This window comes from Eublepharis macularius, chromosome 3, assembly GCF_028583425.1.
Source record: "Eublepharis macularius isolate TG4126 chromosome 3, MPM_Emac_v1.0, whole genome shotgun sequence".
NCBI classification, from domain to species: Eukaryota; Metazoa; Chordata; class Lepidosauria; order Squamata; family Eublepharidae; genus Eublepharis; species Eublepharis macularius.
The window spans coordinates 52241095-52265485 of record NC_072792.1 but is presented as its reverse complement, the minus strand read 5'-3'; the positions used below and the strand labels follow the sequence as shown (position 1 = coordinate 52265485).

The window sequence follows — 24391 nt, the reverse complement described above, 5'->3', positions numbered from 1 at the left end:
GACAGAATTCATAAGACAGTTAAACTGGAAATGCTGAGCTTTTCTGATGTTGGTGTGTTGGCTTCCTTCATCTAGGTCCAGATGGCTGATTTTTGTTTTTGTTTTTAAAAAATTGAAAAGTATCTATATAATTGTTTTAGTAATATAACTCTCTTTGATAACAGGAGCCGTACATGTACTTTTGTGATTACACTGCCTCATTTTAATCTAATTTTAACAAATATTCTCTTCTAGGGAAGGAAAAAACCAACTGGAGAAATTTCCTGGTCCAAAAAATGTGTATGATCATGTTTACAGGTAAAAATTATACTCTGGCTATTTGTGTAAGTTTCTCATATCAGAGAAAACTTATGGAACTTGTTAGACTGTTAAGGTCATGCAACATTAATGTAACCATTCTTTCTTCTGTCTTGTGGCCTTGCATTCCCCCAAAGTCCCCTGATGTTATCCAGGGATTCATTTCAAGCATGCCCTTAATTCCAACATAAGATTTTCTTATGTCAGGAACCAGGTACCTCGAAGTTAAGCAGACCAGGTGGGACAATCACAACTGCTTAGTTTCCAGACAGTGGCACTATTGCCTAGTATTGACGTTCACTTGCCTCAAATAAAGTACTTAAGTAGATGTATGCGCTGAGAAAATTTCCATGTCAGTTTCATATCCAGGGCTTCTGAAAAAACTCCATTTCAGGTGGGCTGTTGCTGGTTTGAATCTAATCCATTTGTTTTTTCCATTATGAGTTTTGTCCTGTTGCGCATGTGCAAGGTGAGTGCTTCCTTCAACATTCCTCTGGGAAACGGGGCCTTAATTGCTGCCAATCTCCTCTATTGCTAAAGTGCAGGTGGGCAAGCAGGCAACATCAACTCCTCCCCCACCCCCCGAAACCTCTCTTTCCCCATAACTTTTCAGGGTTCATAGCAGCAGACTATGGAGAATTGGTTTTTTAAAAGCAGTTTTTTAGCAGTTGGATGAGGTGGGGGGAGGGGGTTATAGAAACCTGAAGAGAAAGCTGTATTGGTTGATGCGTAAGTGGGAATTAAGATAGCTGGGTTTCATTGGGATTCACATTTGCCATTTACACTGAAATGGGTGTAAATGGGCCACCTGACATGTGACCTCTTTGGGGAACTGCCGGAACTGCTTTCCTGCGCGTTCCCTTACAAAATGCGCCCTGGAAGTGAGGAAGTGACTGCCTGGCAGAGGCACTTAAGAGCCTCTGTGCACCTGCGCTTTTTCTGAAGTTCTTAATGTTGAATGTTTTTGATTGAGGAAGAGACCATCACTTTGCATACCATGATTCTCTGCATTGGGACTTGGAACTGTTTCTGTTCACTTTATGACAACTCCATAATGTATCATTTCATGCGTTACCCTAAATGTGCTAGAGCCCATTGACATATGGGTGTTATTAATGGAAGACAGATCTCAAAAGGAGGAGTGGAGGGGGAATGTTTAGTTTTGTTCATGGGAAATAGAAGAATGATGACCCTCTTTCTTTTCTCTATTTTTATTAGTAAAATTGGGAGACTGGACAGGTCACCTGGTCTCCCTTTCCAACTAAAATCCAGCTTTGAAAGAAATAGGAGTAGGCAAAGTGAACATGATGTTTTGATTGCCTTGACATGTGAAACTCTGACCAGATCGGTCCTTCAATGTGGAATAGTGATCTGGAAGGACTCGAGCGTGTACAGTGCATACGACACCTTCATTGTCTCCTTTTCTTTAATGCTAAGTTAATAGTTTTAATCAGAAAGCCCTAGAAAAGATTGGAAGTTTTCCCAGGTAGGATGAAATTCCTCTTGGGGCTGCTAGACCCGTTATCTTGGGAAGACTTCTTTAATCACGGTGGAGGCACCTAAGCAAAGGACAGCAGCACTACAGCAGAAGGCTACTGAATTGGGCAACCATTCTACTCATGTCTGAGTCCTCCTCAGAGTGGCTCTCCTTTTATAACTATCTGTTATTTCTAATTTTCACCCTAATCTGCATAAATTAGCCTCTGCTTTGTGCCAGGGAGAAGATATCACCACTGGTCAACGTGTGCTTTACATTCAGGTGCGATTGTGTGCACCTTCTCCTGTGAGTTTACCCAAGGTTAGAGTGGAGAGATTTATGAGGGAAGAGTAGAAAAACTTGAGGCAGGTTGAGACCTGAGCTGTGAGTACACCTGCTGCCTCAAGCCTCTCCCCCTAAATGACCAGAATAAAATCATTCTGATCCTTGCAGCTTGCAAAATTATTCCACCCAAACTCAGCCAATCCCCACCCCCTCAAATTACGAGATACAGAATTTCAGAAACACTATGAAGGAAGCCCATGCAGTCGAGAAGTCACCCAAGTTAAGATTCTTGTGCTGAAGAAAAATCCTGCCATTAAGTCAACAGGTCAACAGGATACAACCATACCTGATGTCCAGAAATTATACAGCCTAGTGCAGTGCCACTCTCACAAATGCTACTGTCACTAGGAAGAAATATTTTCCACAGCCCCTGACCAGGATTTGCTCGTCCCAGGTACATCCTGATTTGCAGTGGGTCAGAGCAATCACAAAGGTACCAGCTATGAAACAGTGGAGCAGGGATTGTTGAAACTGCTCTTTTCAAGCACGGTAGCATCAAAAAGCGGGAGCAGTGCAGCAGGACCATGTCATTTCAGGACTGTAGGAATGGCTGGAGTTTGCAAGGCCAGGTGGAAAACCTGTGCTACAGTCTATAATGCTGAGCCCTGTAGCATTTTGCGCATCAAGGCCTTACTTGCAAGTCAGACTCTATTTGTGTGTCTCTTTCTTCTGTCAATACTGCTTTGAACTGCTAGATCAGAGGAACAGCGGCGAAGGTTCATGGACTTAATGAATTGTGGTTGGAGTCTGTGGGGCAGAGATGTCATTGCTGCATTTGATCTATCTCAGTTTCCAAATATTTGTGATCTGGGAGGTAAGTATTCTCAGTTGTCTTCCTTTACTTGCAGTGTGAATACTACAGTAAAAGTGGATGAATGCTCTGTTATAATTTAGCTTAGAACATTTTTTTTAATCACACTGTAAGATTAATGTACTGAAAAGGAAAGTGAAGACAGGAATGATTCAACAGTAAGAAAAGGAAAGTGGTGGAAGTTCCTGGAGAACGTAATAGCCTCAATTATTAGGATGGGTAACCCTAAAGTGGAGCTCTGAAAAGAAGTAAAGGAATTAATGGGTGATAGAAAGGGCCCAGGAAGAACCTTGCATTGTACTGTTTTATTGCTGTTCTATTTCATCTTGGCATATGAAAACTAACAAGGAAAAACACCACTTTGAAATAATATAGGCAACTGGAGTAACCTTCCAGTACAGAAAGAACTATAGATCAAATTGTTAATAATATCACAAGCAAAATATGTTGCTACTATTTCTGCCTAGTATTATCCTACATTTCTCAAATACGCATTCTCTTTGTTGCAGCTAGACTTGATCACAGTTGTTCCTAGGGTTGCCAGGTCTGCCCCCCTGACAAATGGAAATGGGGGGTGTCAGGGAATCATCTTAGTTGTCTTCATGTACATGCATTAGCATATGTGCCAACAGTGTCCCATAATTACCTCTGTGATAGATGGTGCCACAAATCCATGTCCAACTCAGGCTTAGGCTGACCTTCCCCTACCCTGAGGTAAAACTTCTCCTCTTTAAGCCTGTGAAGCTGTATACTGGGCTGGGAAGCCTCTGGTAGCATGGTTGATGTTAAGCTTCAACTTTCCTTCTTGTCCCACCCTTAAGGATTAGTAAAAATGGTTACCCAGCCAAGTCTTAGTAGGGAACAGATCAGGGGTTTGCACTTCCCTTTAGCAGAAACTGGCACACAAAGCTTGGGGAGGTTCAAAAGGTAACAGAAGGTTTATTTACAGTAGGTTAAAGTCAAAAGGCAGGTAGGCAGCTGTTTGAACTGAAGAAACAGAAAGGTTTTTGTACAGGAACTTCACTGGTATGAGGCACAAAACACTTGGAATAACACTAGGTTGCTGGCTTTGTTCAGAGATTGACACTGCTTCACAGATGTTACACTTTATATACTCAAACACAAACACAGCACGACTTTCCCTCCTCTCCAGACCTTAGGGTGCTCCCCTTCCTAGGTACTGGGCAGGTGTTATAGTTATGAGCTATAACCCTGTTCCTGGCACTGAAGGGGAGACTTCTCTCTACCCACTTCCTTGGCCCTCTATAATTCCCAGATCTCTTGAGTCTAAGTAGGAGTTATTGCTGGTTTTCCCCACTTTAGTCCTAGGACTAAAAGTGTTTCACAAACATTATTTCCTCTCACAGAGGATTCTCTGGCTGACCCTCTCTGGTCTAAAGCCAGGCTCCAACTCCCTTTCACTCTCTCGTTTACTCTCCAACCCCAACTGACAGCTTCCCCAACATTCCATCCCCATCTGCCATTTCAGGATAGCCACATTGGGGGTGGGGGGAGGAAACATGTCAATCATAGCTCACTGACTGGAAATCTCAGCATCTGAAGCTGAGTCTGTCACAGACGGCATGTTTTAAAAAGCCTAGAAGTACTGTACACACACACCTGCAGGAATGTTATGCGTTAATCATTCACAGAATCAGAGAGCTTCAAGTGACAGGATACTCCAAGGAATCTGATTCGGTAGCACGAGCTGGAAAGAGGCGGCTCTTTCAGTCCTGAAAGAGATTCAGTATAAAGACTTGGGAGATGGTGTCCTAATAGATAGCAGTTTTAAGACCAACAGGAGAACTGGGGAAAGTTGGCAAGGAGTTTTGGGAAGTTTGACTTCCAAATGGGCCAAAGAAAGGGGAAAAATCTTATAATAAGAGGAGATTTTCCCTACCCAGTCAAACAGAGAGGGGTGGCTGGAGAGCTTAAGATTCAGTTAACAACTGAAGGAAAGCACTGATGTGTGAAGGAAAGGGGACTGGGGTACTAGAATTTGGGTACCAGCATACCTAATTTCACAAGAGAGACCACTAAAAGAAAGTATATGAGAGTGCTTGGAGAGAAACAAGGGAACCAAAGAGCATAAGAATGGAAGTCTCTGTATGTTCTGATTTTACCTCAGAGACATCACAGAATCACAGAGTTGGAATAGGCCATACAGACCTTCTAGTCCAACTCCCTTCCCAATGCAAGATGAGCCTAACGCATCTCTGACAAATATTCATCCAGCCTCTTCTTGAAAACTGCCAGTGAAGGGGAGCTCACCACCTCCCTAGGCAGCTGATTCCACCTTTCATCTACTCTGACAGTGAAAAAGTTTTCCTTATATCCAGCCGGTACTTTTCGGCATGTAATTTAAGCCCGATGCTTTGGGTCCTATCCTCTACTGCCAACTGGAACAGCTCCTTGCCCTCTTCCAAATGTCAGCATTTCAAATATTTAAAAAGAGCAATCATGTCCCCCCTCAATCTCCTCTTCTCCAAACTAAACATACCCAAGACCCTCAGTCTTTCCTCATAGGGCTCAGTCTCCAGACCCCTGATCATCCTCATTGCTCTCTTCTACACCCTCTCGATTTTGTCCACATCCTTCTTGAAGTGAGGCCACCAGAACTGCACACAGTACTCCAGGTGCAGTCTAACCAAGGCAGTATAGAGAGGGACTATGACCTCCTGTGATTTCAATACAATGGCCCTTTTGATACAACCCAAGACTGAGTTTGCCTTTTTTGCCACCGCATCACACTGACTGCTCACATTTAGTTTACAGTCCCCACTTACCCCAAGATCTCTTTCACATACACTACTGCCCAGAAGTGTATGCTCCATCCAGTATTTGTGTGTCACATTTTTGTGGCCCAGATGTAATACTGTGTACTTATCTATGTTGAATTGCATCCTGTTCACAACCGCCTACTTCTCCAGAGTATTCAGATCTTCTTGGGTGTTTGCCACTCCTCCCAATTTGGTATCATCAGCAAATTTAATGAGTAGCCCATCTACCCCTTCATCCAGATCACTGATAAAAATATTGAAAAGCACCGGGCCCAAAACCAAGCCCTGGGGCACCCCACTGGACACCTCTATCCAATCTGATAAATCACCATTGACCACCACTCTTTGGGTGTGGTTCTCTAACCAGTTCCCTATCCACCAAACTGTCCTATAATCCAGTCCACAGTCTTCTAGTTTACCCATTAGAATGTCATGGGGAACCTTGTCAAAAGCTTTACTGAAATCCAGGAAAATCAAGTCGACAGAGTTCCCATGATCCAGTAAGCTCGTCACTCGATCAAAGAAGGAAACCAGGTTGGTCTGACAAGATCTGTTGGGGACAAAACCAAGTTGACATATATATGTATATATGTATGTCGGTGTGTGTATGTATACACACACATCCCAGCATACATTACATATATACATACGTATATAGAGAGAGATGAGCATGAACCAAAATACAAACCAAAGATCACTTCTGCACATGAACCGAAATACAAACCAAAGTTTGTGATGAACCAGGCCGGTTTGTGGTTCACAAACCGGTGGTTTGTCAGAGCCCATTTCTGATGAACCGCCACAAACTTTAGGCTGGTTCGTTTGGTTTGGTGTTTGGTTTGTCACTGCAGACAGCCTGGCACCTATCAATCAGTTTCCTAGGCAACTGCTGACCCGGAAGTGGCCTTCTGCTGGCCCGGAAGTGATCTTCTGCTGACCCGGAAGTGACGATTTGCTGACCTGCATGTGAAGTTTTCACAAATGAAATGAACTATTTTGTGAACTGGGGCAGGTTCATGAAAGTTCGTGGTTCATGATTCATGAAATGTGACGAACCACGAACTGCACAGTTTATTTTGCTTCCAGTTTGTGCCCATCTCTCTCTCTCTATATATATGTTGAACTACCTCAGAAAATTTCAACTCCTGATTTCACCTGAACATGTCCCTCAAGAGTAAATAAACTAGTTAGTTATTTTGGAATTCTAAAAATGCCTCTGGTGCCATATCTGTAGTTTAAGAACAAAGGAAGCTCATAACATTACTTTCAGTGTAACCTGGAATCAACTATATCGTACATAGTATTTTGGCCAATACCTAAAGAATCCACTCCAGTGCAATGCTAAATCTTCAAGGTCACACCAGAAGTAATGTTATCCAACAGGAACACAGGTGCACTTGTGCTCATATCCTTGCTCTCCTTTCCAGGTTGCTGCCAATGTTGGGCAATTTCAGAGCAGCCTGTCTTCTTCTGCTGATCACCAGTGATCAGAGGGCAAAGGCTGCTATCACCAGAAGTTTGTCCGCCATTGGTGGGAACCTGGTAAGCCTGGTTGTTCCATTGTGGACTACTGTGTTTTTTATTAGCACAAGTTATGTCCCTTGGATGGTTTCATTGAATGCTTTGGCTGCTATAATAATTCAAGCTAGAGCCATGTTCCAGCCCCAACCTGCTGTAGCTTGATTTATGTTGTTGTTTGTTGGAGGCGGGGTTAGAAAAAAATCACTGCTTTTCTTAATCTTGTTTTAAATCTAATTTGTTTTTGTTGTTGTTTCCTATCAACCATCAGATTTTATGTATTCTCAGTTTTACCTAAAATTGTAATGGCCTTTGGCCATTTGGAGGAAATTACTACTGTATTAGCAGAAGGTATTTATACACCAAATCCATGGAGTTACTCAAGTACTGAATTAAACTGCCTCTGAAATTATTGGAAAGCCAGAATCTTTATGTGACACCATTGTTTTTTGCACAAGCTTGCTTGAAAAATGCATTGAACAGTTTTCATTAAAAATAAATCCCTTCTTTGTATTTGGCTCTCTCTTTAAGGAAGTGGTGGTGCCTTGGCTAAGGAATGTATTTATTTGTATCCAAATTGCAAAGTCTCTATTTTTGACCTGCCTGAAGTGGTAAAAGTAGCAAAAAAGCACTTTGTATCAGAGGAAGAACAACGGATTCATTTCCTAGAAGGTGGGTGTGGGTTGCTTGGAATTCCTACTTGTGATTTATCTTGTCAGAGGAAAAATGAGCGCCCCAAGGAATGTGGCAAATATTTCCTAGTCTACCCATAGACTGGTTTGACAACACAATAAGCCGTGAGTGATGTTTCTGCCCTGTGCCGTGCATTCTGGTAGGTAATTCTGATGTTCTTTGAATTTCAAAATCATTATTCAGTACTGACGTCCTTTTACTTAATTACATCAACTGTAACACTTGTCCAAGAGAACTTAAATCAAACAAGATGGGTTTTGTAGCAAAAAAAAAATTGAGGTAAAATTTTAATAATAAGAATAGAATACTGTCTAGTAAAGCATAAAAGTATATTTGATGTTGCGGAAGATCGGGCCATCAATAGCTACCAGGCATGGGATTAAGGAGCACCTCCATATCTGAAAGCAGCAAATATTTGACTACCAGTGCAGGCAGGCAGGATCACTGTAATATTTTGAGGTCTCTAAAGGTGAAGGCATGCTGGCACTGTTTTTCTGTGTACTCCTAGCACATGTGACATACATGGCTTTCTGTACACTGTTCTGTATACCGGCACATGGCAGACACTGGTGAGGGAGGAGAACTTCAATTGCTGCTAAAACATTAAAATCAAAAGAGAGACCTTGTATTGCTGATGTATGAGAACCTCTGTTCTGAGTGATTTTTGTTCCTCACAAGTCAGTTTTTCCTTCAAATGGTCTGATTTTGGGGGTATAAGATCATAGTGATACTCGATGTAGCCTTCCCTGTCAAGCCCATATACATCTTTTTTCTTAATTTGCCATCCAAATTGACTGCTGGAATCAAATACTAGGGTATTGTTTTCTAAATTATATACCACTTAAATTACTTTTTAGTCACATTCAGCAGTCAAGGACAATTTCATACACAGCTCAGTAACCAATTAACCAGCTTCTGCCACCAACAGTTGCTTCTACCTTTATGTTACTCATGTAGTACAGAAGGCCCCTCTGCACAGATTCAAAAGAGGCACACATACATATAACACATCTCTGGTTTTCTGAATACTAGACAGAGTAGGAATTTTAGGGTAAGAGAGCACAAGCTGTAATACAGTCAAAAACTGGCAGCTAGGAAAGTTTTTAAAAAATAATGTGATGACTTCATTAATATTGTTGGCTTTTCTTTCCTGTGTAATTACCATCAACTGCTCTCTGGCCTTCCTTCATCGGCATAAAACATGGGCTTTCTTGAGTTAATCAGAACCTAGACCAAAGGAAACTTGATAGCAGCAGACTTCTGTGTGTCATGAGTCAGCCTGGTCAGGGTCAATCTAGCATGTTATTACCTGCGAGTAAGTCCTCTTTGGAGAACAAGGAGCCAGTGGGGCCAACTCAAGAGCAGAGGAACCAGCATCAGAGCCAGCTGTGATGCCAAAAGATCTTGGGACAGACCAGCAGGAGGCACAGCCAGGAACCTCGGAAGGAGCCGCTAGAGGCGGAGATGAGTACAGGCAAAAGGTGACACTGGCATGGGGAAGGGTCGAGTCGTCTGAGCCAGCTACTAGATGGCAGAGCTGGGCAAGAGGAGCTGTGTGGGAGAGGCACAGGAGCGTGCGCCTGCAAGCACAACGTCAAGAGGAGCTGACCCTGGAGAGTGAGGCAAGTCAATCAGAGGAAGAGGGAACACTTGCCCCTCACCCTCCCAACCTGGGAGGAGTATAAAGGGAAGATGCTGAGTGGGCTCAGTTGGGTAACCTATCTTGCCACTCTTCACAACCTGAGCCTCATGCCTGGAAGCCTTGCACCCACCTTGACCCTTGCCCCCCCTTTGGACTGATCTCCTGGATTATGACCTTGGTCTTGCTTCGGACTTCTCACCTGCCTCCCTTCATATGGACTGACTTTTTTTGGACTTGACCTGGACCACTGACTCTTGCTCTAATGGACTGACTTGCTGTTAGCCTGCTTGCCCAACCAGTGAGCTAATCTGACTGGCCGACGCCCGGAACACACACCCCTGGCCTTAGTGCGACCCATTGCTTCCACTCCACTACAGCTCACCAACAGCCTGGACCCAGCTGCTGCTACTGCCCTGCTGGCGCAAAACCAAGCACTCCAGCAGTGGGTTGACCAGCTTACCAACACAGTGACCCTACTTTAGCAGCAACTTCAGCAGCAGCAAGCTCAAGTGGCCATGCAGCCTTCCTCCACAGCTCTGCCCAAGTGCCCAGTAAGCCACCCGAGAAACTCTCAGGAAATGTGGAAGAGTTCCCGGTCTTCCTCGCCCAGTGCCAGCTATACATCAGCCTACAGCCCCGGGACTTCCCAGACAACCAAACCAAGGTGGAATTTATCTTGGACCTGTTAAAGACTGCCAAGTGGTCTACCCCACTACTCCTAGAGCGAGTCAGCATTAATGGACCAGTTCGTGGAAGGGCTTGTAGATGAGGTCCTGGATGAATTGGCCCAAACAGAGTGCCCTGCCATGCTCCAAGCCCTGATGGTGCTATGTTAGCACATCTACCAGTGCCTAGAAAGCCACAAGCAATCACAGAGTGAGGCACTGCCTTCTCCTCACCCCATGCCTGCCCAACCCAGCCAAGCCCTAGCCACTTCCGGGGGAAACCATGGAGCTGGCAGGGATGCGGCCCCGCTTGTCAGCAGAAGAAAAGACCAGGAGACTCTTCCTGTACTGTGGGGGTTCTGGACACTACACTAGCTCTTGCCCTGAGATGTGCCATCCCCCAGCACCAGCCAAAGGCAGGCCCCAGCTTGCGGCAGCCCACGTGAACTGGGGCGAGAACACTTCATCCATGGGGCTGACTGCACCAGAGAGGGACACCTCTTCTTCCTGGTAGACCTCCCAGTGCCAGATGGGCGATGCCTGGAAACATGAGCCATGGTGGATTCAGGTGCTTCCCAGTGCTTTATGGACCTGGCCTTTGCACAGTAGCACCAACTCCCTCTGCTGGAGAAGGCCAGTGCCTCCTTAGTTGAAGCCTTAGATGGGCGACTTCTGAAATTGGACCCAGTGACTCACAAAGCATGGCCCCTAGTGCTGAAGATTGGAAGCCATCAGGACCAGATCTGGTTTGACCTGGTATACATGTTGTGCCATTCAGTAGTCCTAGGCATGACTTGGCTGGCCAGGAACAACCCCACCATTGACTGGGTCCAGTGGACAGTGCAGTTCCCTCCAGCTCCTCCTGGGAGGCTACCAGAATTGCTCTTGGGGACCAGTACAGGGCCGCAGGGGCTCAGCCTACCAGCCCATTACATGGAATTCTAGGACGTGTTTGCAGAAAAGGGGGCTAACTCCCACCACACCAACTCTATGATTGCGCAATCAACCTGATACCAGGTAAGCCCCTCCCTGTGGGCTGTCTCCAGTCCCTGTTAGATCCTGAATGCCTGGCCTTCCAGGAATTCTTGGCTAAGAACCTGGAAAATGAGTTCATTTGTCCCTCCACCTCCCCCATGTCCGCACCTGTCCTGTTTGTCAAGAAAAATGGAGGGGAGCTCCGCATGTGTCATGACTACCAGTCACTCAAACAAATCACAGTCCAGGACTGCTACCTACTCCCGTTGATCCCGGAACTACTTGAAAAGCTCCAGGGTGCAACCCGGTTCATGAAGCTTGACCTGAGAGGGGCCTACAACCTGATTCAGATCAAAGAGGGGGATAAGTGGAAGATCGCATTCAGGAGCTGCTACAGCCAATTCGAATAACTGGTCATGCCATTTGTCCTCCGTAATGCACCCTCGGTCTTCCAGAGGTTTATCAATGACGTGTTCTGGGACTTCTTGGATGGTTATGTCATCATTTATTTAGAGCATATCATTGTTTACTCCCGGAAACCTGACAAGCATGTGGACCATGTAAAGCTCGTCTTGCACCAGCTCTGCCAACACGGATTATATGCAAAACTGGAGAAGTGTGATTTCGATCAGGAGGTTGAGTTCCTAAGACATCGTGTATCCTCCCAAAGTATCCAGATGGACCCCGCCAAGGTTGAGGCAATACTATCCTGGCAGATGTCAAGGAACCAAAAAGATATTTAGCGCTTCTTGTGGTTCGCCATTTATTACTGCCAGTTTATCCCAGACTTCGCAGCATTGGCAGTCCCCTTGACTCAATTGCTAAAACTACGTACGCTGTCCATGTGGTCCCACAAGGCTCAGCAGGCATTCCAAGAGATAAAGTCCCAATTCATAGTGAGCCCTGTACTGGAGTACCCCAGAGTGGATCTCCCGTTCATTGTGGAGGCAGATGCCTCAGATACCACCATCAGGGCCATCCTAGCCTAGAGAACCAAAGAGGACGGGCCTTTGTGCCCTTGTGCCTTTTACTCTCACCAACTTACCATGACAGAACGCAACTACACCATCTGGGAGAGAGAGAGTTGCTAGCCATAAAAACTGCCTTCAAGACATGGCAGCATCACCTGGAGGGAGCTCGGAACTCTGTGATGGTTCACATCGACCACCGGAACTTGGAGCACTTCCAGACTGCCAAGACATTAAACCAATGACAGACACAGTGGTTTCTCTTCTCGCATTTCGACTTTAAAATACACTACATCCCTGGAGCCCAAAACAAACAGGCTGATGCGCTCTCACAGAAACCTGAATTCGCCCAACAGGCAGGTGAAGCACTTACAGCCTTGACCACCTTGGCCCCTAGTACCTTTGCCGCAGCAGTGGAGCCTGACCCCCTACTGATCCACATCCAGAAGACACAACAGTGCGACCCTTGGACCCAACAGATCATCCTGGCTCTGCAAAACCCAGCTCAGAAACACACATACCCCCGGTTACCTCCTCCAACAGGGGGTGTTGGCTTACGAAGGACAGTTATGTGTACCTCCTCAGGGCTTTGCGGGTGGAGGCACTACATCTAGCCCACAACACCCATCCTGCAGGGCATTTTGGATGCTACAAGACTCTTCACCTGCTATCATGGGAGTTCTGGTGGCCACAAATACAGAGAAATGTGGTACGCTATGTATACTCGTGTGAGGTATGTTGTCGAGCCAAAGACCTGTCTGGCCGACTGGCTGGTCTCTGACAACCACTTCCCACACCAAAAGGGCCATTGAAAACGGCATCCATAGACTTTATCATGGAACTTCTGCCCTCTTAGGGACAGACCTGTATCCTAGTGGCAGTTGGTCTCTTCACCAAGATGCCACACTTCATTCCTTGGCCAGCTTCCCACTCAGCAAAAGAAATGTCATGTCTCTATCTCCACCACATTTTCCAGTTACATGGGAACCCCCAAGCATCTGATCTCAGACTGAGGAGTTCAGTTCACTTCACGCTTTTGGCAAGCCTTGCAGACACTCCTTGGCACCTAAGTTCACCTATCCTCGGCCCACCATCCACAGTCAGACTGTCAAACAGGGAGAACAAATGCCACCCTGGAGCAGTACCTTCGCTGCTACGTCAGTTACCAGCAAGACGACTGGGTGGACCTGCTCCCCGTGGTGGAGTTTGCATACAATAATGCAGTCCATGTCTCTACTCAGCAAACCCTCTTTCTAGCCTCATATGGACGCCACATGTGTTACTTCCTGCAGACCACTCCCAAGACCTCAGTCCCATCAGCAGACACCTGGGTGCAAGAACTGCAGGCCCTCCATCAGGTACTGCGGGAGCAACTGGATCAAGCAAAGAGGGCCTACAAGGCAACAGCAGACCAGCATCAGTGGGAGGGAGAGAACCTATGAGTGGGAGACTTGGTATGGCTCTATACCAGATACTTCTACAGCCAATGGCCATCTCGGAAATTGGATGTGTGCTTTATTGGGCCATATCAGATCCTGGAGCAGATCAATCCAGTGGCGTACCATCTAGAACCCCTGCCCATGGTGCACATCCACCTGGTTTTCCACCAGTCCCTGCTTACCCTAGTGGCACCTCTGCACCCGCTTCGTGACCCAGCACCACCACCTCTGCCAGTCTTGGCAAGGAAGAATTTGAAGTACAGCAGATCCTTGACTCCCGCTTATACTGGGGTAAGCTACAATATCTTGTGGACTGGATGGGTTATGGGCCCAATGACTGCTCCTGGGAACCAGCCGAGAACCTCCATGCTCCCTGCCTCATTCGGCGGTCCCATTGGGCCTATCAAGAGAATCCAGGGCCATCCAGGCCACAGCGGGGGGGGGGGGCTTGGGAGGGGGGATGGTGTTATGAGTCAACCTGGTCAGGGTTGGTCTGGCACATTATTACCTATGAGTGAGTCCTCTTCAGAGGACGAGGAGCCAGTGGGGCCAGACTCAAGAGCAGAGAAACCAGTATCAGAGCCTGCTGTGACGCCAAGGTAGCTTGGGGCAGAGCAGCAGGAGGCACAGCCAGGAACCTTGGAAGGTGCAGCCAGAGGCGGAAATGAGCGCAGGCAAAAGGTGACACCAGCATCGGGAAGGGTCAAGTCGCCGGAGCCAGCTATTAGATGGCAGAGCTGAGCGAGAGTGGCTGTGTGGGAGAGGTGCAGGAGCAACGTTGAGAGGAGCTGACCATGGAGAGTGAGGCAAGTCAATCAGAGGAAGAGGGAACACTTGCCCTTCACCCTCCCAACCTGGGAGGAGTATAAAGGGAAGACACTGAGCACAGCTCAGCTTGGAAGTAACCTAGTTCACCACTCCCTGCAAACTGAGCCTTGTGCCTGGAAGCCTTGCACCCGCCTTGAGCCTTGTCCCCCCCCCTTTGGGCTGACCTTCTGGATTATGACCTTGGCCTTGCTTTGGACTTCTCACCTGCCTCCCTTCATGTGGACTGACTTTTTTGGACTTGACCTGGACCACTGACTCTTGCTCTAATGGACTTGCTGTTAGCCTGCCTGGCCAACCAGTGAGCTAATCTGACCGGCTGACTCCTGGGACACATGCCCCTGGCCTGAGTGTAACCCATTGCTTCCACTCCACAACAGTTCACTGACAGCATGGACCCAGCTGCACCTGCTGCCCTGCTGGTGCAAAACCAAGCACTCCAGCAGTGGGTTGACCAGCTTACCAACACAGTGAGTCTACTTCAGCAGCAACTTCAGCAGCAGTAAGCTCAAGTGGCCATGCAGCCTCCCTCCACAGCTTTGCCCAAGTGCCCAGTAAGCCACCGGAGAAATTCTCAGGAAATGTGGAAGAGTTCACGGTCTTCCTCGCCCAGTGCCAGCTATACATCAGCCTGCGCCCCCGGGACTTCCCAGACAACCAGACCAAGGTGGAATTTATCTTGAACTTGTTAAAGACTGCCAAGTGGTCTACCCCACTCCTCCTAGAGCTGTCATCACCACTGCAAGACTATGCTGGGTTCATAGAGTGGCTTCAGACGGCATTTGCCAACCCAATCAAAGTGGAGAACGCTAATAGAAGGATCCGCTGCTTCCATCAGGGAAGGGGGTACCGTGGCAGCCTATGCAGCAGAGTTCCAACTCCTAGCTCAGGACCTGTCCTGGAACGAGTCAGCATTCATGGACCAATTTGTGGAAGGGCCTGTAGATGAGGTCCTGGACGAATTGGCCTGAACAGAGTGCCTTGCCACGCTCCAAGTCCTGGTGGTGCTATGTCAGCACATCTACCAGTGCCTAGAGAGCCGAAAGCAATCACAGCGTGACGCACCAAGGGGAATGCTTTCTCCTCGCGCCATGCCCGCCCAACCCAGCCTTGCCCCCCCCCTTTGGACTTGACCTGGACTGCTGACTCTGAACACTCTGATCATGGTAGAAATTGTGCTTTTAAAAAGAGTTATTGGATGGAAAAGCATGTTTAGAGAGAGCCCCCTCTTTGCTTCCCAAGCACCCAGGTAGTGTTTTAAGTTATCAACCCCCAGCCTCCCACCTCCATTTGAGGGTGGACACTGCAGGACCAATGTTGTATCCCGTTGCTATCATATCTGTGTTATATCCTGAGAATCTATGGTTTGGATAACTTTTCTCTTGATATCTATTAGAAACAACAATAGGAAGTTCAGAAATGGGGATCTGTGTAAGTTCCAGTAGGCGGACTTTAGCTAATTATTCTTGTTGAAGTCTATGATTAATCAAACTGATCTCTGCGTCATTTTAATACAGGGGATTTTTTTAAAGACCCACTTCCTGAAGCTGATCTGTATGTTTTGGCGAGGGTCCTCCATAACTGGGATGATAAAAAGTGTGTACAGCTGCTAACCGAAGTGTACAAGACCTGCAAACCTGGTACGTGTAGGGGTGGATAGTGGTAGACTTCATAAATTGTGACATTCACATAGGCTGTATGCATTGCCCTCAGCTTTCTCAAGGCATTCTCAATACTCTCTTATTCAAGTGCAGAAATATTTCAGGTTTTTATTTTAAAATAGGTATCCTGAGTTCCAGACATCAAGCCCTCAAAAGGACGTTTGACTGCTTAAACTACAATTCATTCTTGCTCAAACCAATTCTCATTCACTCAGAGGCAGACTGGGGGCTTAAAATGGCCTGAAAAGGGGCTCATTGCTGCCCTGGCCCCTCACCTGATGGAGGGCTGAAGAGTGGGTGGAGGGAAAGGGGGCACTGCTGTGTTCTTCCTCACTAGCAGCACTATGCCTGGACCGGCACAAGACTGTGTTCATTCTTGCTAGCCCAAGTGCAGTGTGGCTGATGAGGAGGAGCACAGCTGTGCTCAACATTACTCTGCTGGCCCAGGTGTGTTCAGCGAGGAAAAGTATAGCCAAAATGTTCCTCCTTGCTGGTTACACTGAAGCCAGCTGGCACAGGCTGAAGCTAGGTGCCATTATGCCTGATTTTCTTCCTTCAGTTTGGTGTATACCAGTTTGTTGTATGGTTAAGAGCAGCAGGACTCTAATCCGGAGAACTGGGTTTGATTCCCCACTCCTCCACTTAAAGCCAGCTGGGAGAACTAGGGCCAGTTGCAACACTCTCAGCGCTCTCTCAGCCCCACCTACCTTTCAGAGTGTCTGTGGGGATAATAATGGCATTGACTTTGTAAACCACTCAGAGTGTGGCATTTTCCAGAAGAGTGGTATAAAAGCACAAGGTTATTATGTTATTATTACGAGTGTGCGCTTCGGGTTTCTGATTCGGAAAAAATACCCGAATCGGGCCTGATTTGCAAAGATTCGGGATTTCTGAACCGTCCCCAGCATACAGGGGCCGTTTCAGGAACCCCGAATCAAAGATTCCCAAAGCTATTTGTGTAGCTTCGGGAAGCTTTGGGTCAAGGGGCTAAAATGTCCCTCTCCATGCTCCTGGGCAGCAGGAGGGAGAGGGACATTTAAACCACCGATCAACTGTTTGTCGGGGGTTTCCCGACAAGCAGCTGAGTGCAGCCGGCCATGGTTTAAGTTTCCCTCTCCATGTTGCTGTGGCTGAGTGCAGCCTGCCGGGGTGATATCATATGCCCTTCTACCTGCTGCTGTGCAGTGGCAGGGAGAGGGGCATTTCACCCCCAACTCAGCCGCTTGTCAGGTGTTTCTCTGACAAGAGGCTGACTGTAACCTGCTAGGGAGTGTTCTTCCCTTCAAACTCTGCCCCCTTTCTCCAGCCAGCTAGAAAGGGGGAGAATTTGAAGAGATGTTTCCCCACGGTTCTTCCAAGTGGCGCAGGGAAGCTTCTTCCCTTCAAACTCTCTCCTCTTCCTCCAGCCAGCTTAAAAGAGGGAGAGTTTGATGGAAAGAAGGTTCCCCATGCTGCTTGCAAGCTCTACGGGGCACCTTCTTCCCTTCAAACTCTCCCCCCTCAGCCAGCTGGAAAGAGCCCTTCCACGCTTCACCTGGGTCGCGGGGGGTTTCCCCACAACCCAGATTGAGTTTAAAGGGCCGGCCACAAACCACGCCAAGCAGCTGATCTGCTCAGTGGGGTTTGAACTCCCCCCTCAGCTTATTTGAGAGACAGTTTGGTGTAGTGGTTAAGAGCACGGAACTCTAATCTGGAGAGCCAGGTTTGATTCCCCACTCCTCCATTTGAAGCCAGCTTGGTGACCTTGGGCTAGTCACAGTTCTCTGGAGCTCTCTAAGCCCCACCCACCTCACAGTGTGTTTTGTTGTGAGGGTAATAATAACATACTTTGTAAACCGCTCTGAGTGGGTGTTAAGTCATCCTGAAGGGTGGTATATAAATCTAATGCTGCTATTATTATTATTTCACCCAATAGGAGGGAAAGGAGGGGGTTCCCTCCTCCCCCTCCCATTGGGTGAAATAAGCGGGAGGTAATTTGTCAGTGTGCTCTGAATCTTTATGGAGCACACCAAAGCGGGTCAAACAAGGGATTCCTGAAGCCGCTTGCCGCTTCAGGAATCCTTTATTTCTGACTCTTTTTTTCTGCTTCAGGTTTCCCAAAGCAGGAAACCTGAATATTTTTTTTTGCACACCCCTAGTTATTATTATATGATGTTGTTTGGGTGTGGGGACTCTGTAACAGTTGGTCCTCCATGGCAGCAGCACACCAGGATCTCATGTGGTAAAGTAACAGCCAATCCATCCCTCCATTCACTATGGAGTACAGAACTGGCATAGCCCACTGGTACTCAACATCTATACTTTTCCTCCCTTGCCATTTTATAATTGCTAAGGTAAAGATGAAGGCAGTAGGAAAACAGCAAGGCCAACATAAGATGGATAGACTCCATAAAGGAAGTCATGGTGTTCAGTGTTCAAGACCAAAGAAACGTTGCAAGGATGTTTTGGAGATCATTAATTCATTGGGTTACCAAAAGTTGGAAATCACTTGATGGCAAATAAAACATAAGGAACCTTTATTCTCTCAGTTCCAAATTATGACACTAGTTTTGAACATGTCCTTTAGACTCAGTCAGGTCCTTTGACATCATCATTGAGCAGCCACCGAAAATAGTTAGGCTGGATTACAGAGCTCTTAGTGTCCTTGAACCCAAGCAGGGAGAAGCCTGGTGCTACTGTGTTTCAGCAGGACTTGATTAAAAGGTTTAGTTTAGTTTAGTTTATTTGGTGTTTAACCCGCCCTCCCCACAAGTGGGCTCAGGATGGGGTACAATAGTCATTAAAAACAATTACAGTTTAATATGGCATTTAGATGAGTGATGAGCTAAAACAGGGTTCTACTTCAGGTGTGTGTGTGGAGGGGGGCATCAAGGCCAGATGACTAATCTGACCCTGATACCAGCCACTCTACCCTTATTCCTATACCATGTGCAGGTTAATTGTATATGCATTCAAAAACATTTCCCCAGTTTTTCATGAGATGTCACTCCAGAATTCTCCTCACATTCCTTTCTGCAAGAAAAATGGTGCTCTTTTTCTCTGTTGAAACAGGCGGTGGAGTACTAGTAATTGGCATGGTTGTCAATGAAGATCGATGTGGGCCTTTATTGTCCCAATTTTATTCTTTGATTATGTTGCTTCATACTGAAGGAAAAGAACGAACCCTATCAGAAATCAACATGCTCCTCAGTGCAGCTGGCTTCAAGGAGGCTGAAAGAAAGAAAACGAACACCTCTCAAGATGTCATTTTGGCAATAAAATAATGCTGTCCAGGATGTTTCATTTTCTCCAGTGTGTAAAAGGAGTTAAAATAATCAAATGTTTGTTATATCTTAGCAAATTATTCAACTAGTCATTCTAGATACCAAAAGATTTTCATAACAAGAGTATATAGATTATGACTATTTTTGCAAAATTTCCAATATCCCCTACAGTACAGATACTAGTGAATTCAGATTCCTTACAAGCCTTCCAGTTCTAGCAATAATATACTATTGATGGCTTGACTGCACACTTTGGCTGCTCAGAAAAGCTACATATCATGAAATTGTACTCCTCTAACTGCTGAGACTAGAAGGGAAGAGTATTGTTTTTGTATCATTCTGATCTGAGCTTCCTGGTACCTGCAAGACCCAAAGAAAAAGTGCAAGGAAGTGGGCTTGTTAGTAGGGTGTGCACTTCAGGTTTCTGATTCAGGAAAAATGGCCGAATTGGACCCGATTTGCAAAGATTCAGAATTTCTGAAACGCCCCAGCATACCGGGGCCGTTTCGGGAACCCCAAATCAAAGATTCCCAAAGCTATTTGTGTAGCTTTGGGAAGCTTCAGGTCAAGGGACTGAAATGTCCCTCTCCATGCCCCTGTGGAGCAGGAGGGAGAGGGACATTTAAACCACCGATCAGCTGTTTGTCCAGGGTTTCCCGACAAGCAGCTGAGTGCAGCCTGATGGGGTTTAAATTTCCCTCTCTGTGCTGCTGCACAGCAGCAGGAAGAGGGACATTTAAATCCCCGACTCAGCCACTTGTCAGGGGTTTCCCTAACAAGCGGCTAAGTGCAGCCTGCCAGGGTGAAATGCCCTTCTCCCTGCTGCTGTGCAGCAGCAGGGAGAGGGACACTTCATCCTCGACTCAGCCGCTTGTCAGGGGTTTCCTTGTCAAGTGGCTGAGTGCAGCCTGCCAGGGTTTAAATTTCCCTCTCCGTGCTGCTTTTCCCCTTCAAACTCTCCCCCCGTTCCTCGAGCCAGCTGGAAAGGGGGAGAGTTTGAAGGGAAGAAGTTTCCCTGTGTCGCTTGCAAGCAGCACAGGGAATCTTCTTCCCTTCAAACTCTCTGCCCCTTCCTCCAGCCAGCTGGAAAGGGCCCTTCCATGCTTCACCTGGGTCGCGGGGAGTGGGGTTTCCCTGTTGGAATTTAAAGGGCCGGCCACAGACCCTACCAAGCAGCTGTTCTGCTTGGTGGGGTTTGAACTCTCCCCCCTCGGCTTATTTCACCCAATGGGAGGGGAAGGGTGAATAAATAGGGGGGGGGTAGTTTGTTGGTGTGCTCAGAATCTTTACGGAGCACACTGAAGCGGATCAAACAAGGGATTCGTGAAGAGGCTTGCCGCTTCAGGAATCCCTTATTTCCAACTCTTTTTTTTTCAAATTTTTTTTGCACACCCCCTTGTTAGCCTATTTTGACTTTTATATTATTTTTACTATTTGCTCTCAAATTGCATGTGAGGGAGAGAATTGTCAGAGAGAGAATTCTTTATCCACGGAATAACAAAAGAAGAAAGTTAAAGGCCAAATTAGATTTGAACGGGAGGTTCATGTATAATCATGCAGCCTTTGTTCATATGTAAAATGGTTGTGGCCATACAAAATGGAACACACCAATGTGGAAAGCTAAAACTTCCCTACCTTACACTAATATTTTCTAGTGCTTTAAGCAATTTTCTTGAAAGCTGGCGCACTTCTGGCTTCAAAGGAAGAAAAACACCTAAACACTCACAGCATGGTAAGGCAGAGAAGAGGGCGGGGTTTAATTCCTCTCATCACCAGCATGGTGCATTTCAGTACAAATAGACACTCCTACTCCCATGAGTGTATTCATGCTCATCATCCCATCATGTCTATCTTGACCAAAAGATGGCAGATGTTAGCACACCTATAAAAATGGTGATGTGGGAATTGTAGGCTAAACCAATATTATGTGTTGACAACAGTTCAGGGGCAAAGAAGAAAGATGAATGATCTTTTGTTCTTCAATGCTGGTATAAAGGTGAAGCTCAGCAAACTGCTAGTAAAACAGAGTTTAATCTGCCCTTTAGGGTAACGGCTGCAAAGGATATAGGGTATAGATCAGGGGTCCCCAATCTTTTTTTGCCTGTGGGCACATAAGAAATTCTGACACATGGTGATGGATGCAACCACAAAATGGCTTCTACAGGAAGCTGAACTGTACACACAGAGGAAGCCCAAGTGCAGGGGAGAAAAGGGGTGATTGTAAAAATTCACTGTGTAAAAGGAATGAGAGCAAATAAAATTAATACTATGGTGGCAGCTGCTGCCAAAGCATTTTATTCTGCATAGGCAATCGGATCTCCAGTGGCCAATCAGAATCCCTACTGGGCAAGAGCCCCACCTAGTCCCACCCACTTTCTCAAAGGATTTAATGGGCACCAGATAAGGTGTCAGTGGACATCATGGCTCCCACAAGCACCACATTGGAAACCCATTGTATAGATGATCTGAAGGAAAGCACAGAGAACCAATGTGAGCCAGCTAGGACTCATTGCAATTTGTCAAGAGAACCCATATTTAGAATATTTTATTTTTTGTGCTGTTTCCATTAAAAGATTTACCCAAAATAATGATTTACCATTTAGTTCTACAAGTACCACATTTTGGCTGTACTTGGGATTAACACCAGCTTCAGCAGCTGATAATTATACAACTGTGATCACATTAATTTAAACTTCTAACTTAGCAGGGATATATATTAAAGTAGCTTGAACTCTATTCCTCCTTAGTTACATGTTAAGTCTATCAATTTCCTTATTTAGATTGTCATCTTTGTTACTTCTATTGCTTTCTTTAGATTTATCTTAAGGTTATGCATAAATTGTTTGTTCTAATTGTATATGTACTTATCTTATTAGTAATCAGATTTTTCAAACTTTGCATCACTATACTTTGTTCCTTACGAAATGACTTTAGAAATGACAGTGTTTTGGGAAGAGCTGACCGTTTGGCAAAGAAGAAACCCAGGTTACGGGAGAGAGAAGCCAATAATTGCTTATTTGGTCATCTCTCTTTCAACAGTCTAACAAAAAAACCCCACATATTGTAAGCTTTTGATTGGCCCCAATAAAGATATCCACTTACTGCAAATACTTTTCACGTTAAATCAGGAGCTTGAGTATGAAGCCTTGGCAGCTGTGTGAAACAATGGCTGCCATATATGGTGAACACCTTTGGTGGTGTATGCAAGGGTTCGTTGATTCAATCAACCAGTGGGTTAATGTTGGAATCGACACCATTGCTTCCATTTATGGGGGGGGGAGGGGGATTCTGAGGAATAAGACAAACAGCCATTGCAGACGGTGGCACGTCTGGATATCATGTCTGATGTTCTCCTTTTTTTGCGATCATTTCAAAGAGAGCATTGGATCCTGCATGGGTACATGTTTTATTTGTTTGTTTGTTTGTTTGTTTGTTTGTTTCATTAATAGTCCACCTTTTTCACTGATATGCAAGGCGAATTACACAGTATGAGATTAGTACAATCAGTATCAAGCACATTTCAATACAGAATCAAGGACATTTCCATAAACAACATCATAGGGTAAATAAGTTTAAAAGACAGTATTACCAAGAATCCAATCAGAGTAGAAAAAATACTGAAGCAGAACATCAGTTCTAGGACTAACATTAGACAACATGGAGCACTGGTGGTATATACGAGTACATATTTAAAGCATTAGAAAATATGTAAGGCAATATAGTGATGAAGTCTATGGTCCCTAACTCATTAGCAAAACATCTGAGACCCTATCCCTACGATACAGCCCTCTTGTTTGAGTAAAAAGCCTTTCTGAATAATTCAGGGGGGGGCTCTTCTGACTTCATCAGGCAGGTCATTCACCAGGATAGGGGCCATCACAGAGAAAGCCCGTGTATGGGCTGCTGCTGACTTCACCCATGTGCAGCGTGGCACCTGCAGGAGACCCTGTTCAGATGAGCGAAGCTGCCATGGAGGAACATAGGGAGGGAGGCGGGCCCGTAGATATGCCGGACCAAAGGCGTGAAGAACTTTGCATGTAATAACTAATACCTTGAACTGAGCACAATAACTGATGATAGCCAATGGAGCAACCTCAGGATGAGAGTGATGTTCATGCTCCTGCTCACTCCTGATAACAATTGAGCTGCAACATATTGCACTAATTGGAGGCTCCTAGTTAACTTAGATGGGAGACCTGTGTATAGAGCATTACAATAGTCAAGCCTTGATGTTACCATAGCATGGATCCAAGTGGCCAGGTCAGCTGTGTCAAGATAAGAAGCCATCTTCCAGGCTAGAGTGAGGTTGTAGAAAGCATTTTTTGCCACTGCCTTAACTTGTTTTTCTAGTAATAATGCTGGATCCAGTTATTACTAGTTATTGTCAGACTATGGAATCCCAGTTATCTCGAGTTCATCTCCCCCGCCTTCTGCAAGAAGCACAAGGTTTCTTGGTTTCAAAAGGTTTATTGAAAGACTATGCTCAGGATACAGGTGTCCATGATCCAAGGGCTGGAGAGGCCCCTGGCTGAACAAAAGCTTTGTTGAAAATGGCCTGTAAAATGAAAGTTACAATACATCAAACACCCAGTCCCAGCCTCCCCCTTCATCCTGTCTGCAAAGGCCTGAGAAGATGAGGACATCAAGGTCGTTGGCTGGACTGGATAGATAAGCCTCTTCGCTCCCATGAGTATGAACGGCCTGGACAACATCTGGGCCTAGAGGGAGGAAAACTGGAAAACTACTGGTTATAACATAACACAATATGGCTGTACTCTGGTTAGAGAACTGACATCCTGACACCTAGGCTCTTAACTGAGTCTGCAAGGGTCAGATGAATTCCATCGAAAGCGGGGAGTACAATGTCCTTCAAGATCTCTGCCTTCCCAAGAAGCATCACCTCAGTCTTGTCTAGGTTCAATTTGTTCTTTTTCAGCCATTTCACTGCAGCTGTCAGGCAGTGATCTAAGATTTCTACTGCATCCTGTGGGGACCTGGATAGTGAGATATAGAGTTGGGTGTCATCGGCATA

The 24391-nt window shown here is 45.9% G+C and overlaps 1 protein-coding gene across 1 annotated transcript in view; it reads left to right on the top strand.

Moving 5' to 3' along the window:
• Positions 1–19406, top strand: part of LOC129326177 (acetylserotonin O-methyltransferase-like) — a 45385-nt gene extending 25979 nt beyond the window's left edge. The window contains exons 5-9 of the mRNA XM_054974343.1: positions 235–297; positions 2815–2933; positions 7760–7900; positions 15953–16075; positions 19148–19406. Coding sequence (XP_054830318.1) covers positions 235–297; positions 2815–2933; positions 7760–7900; positions 15953–16075; positions 19148–19359 — 658 coding nt within the window. The 3' untranslated portion in view covers positions 19360–19406. The remainder of the gene's footprint in view (positions 1–234; positions 298–2814; positions 2934–7759; positions 7901–15952; positions 16076–19147) is intronic.
• The last annotated feature ends 4985 nt before the right edge of the window (positions 19407–24391 follow it).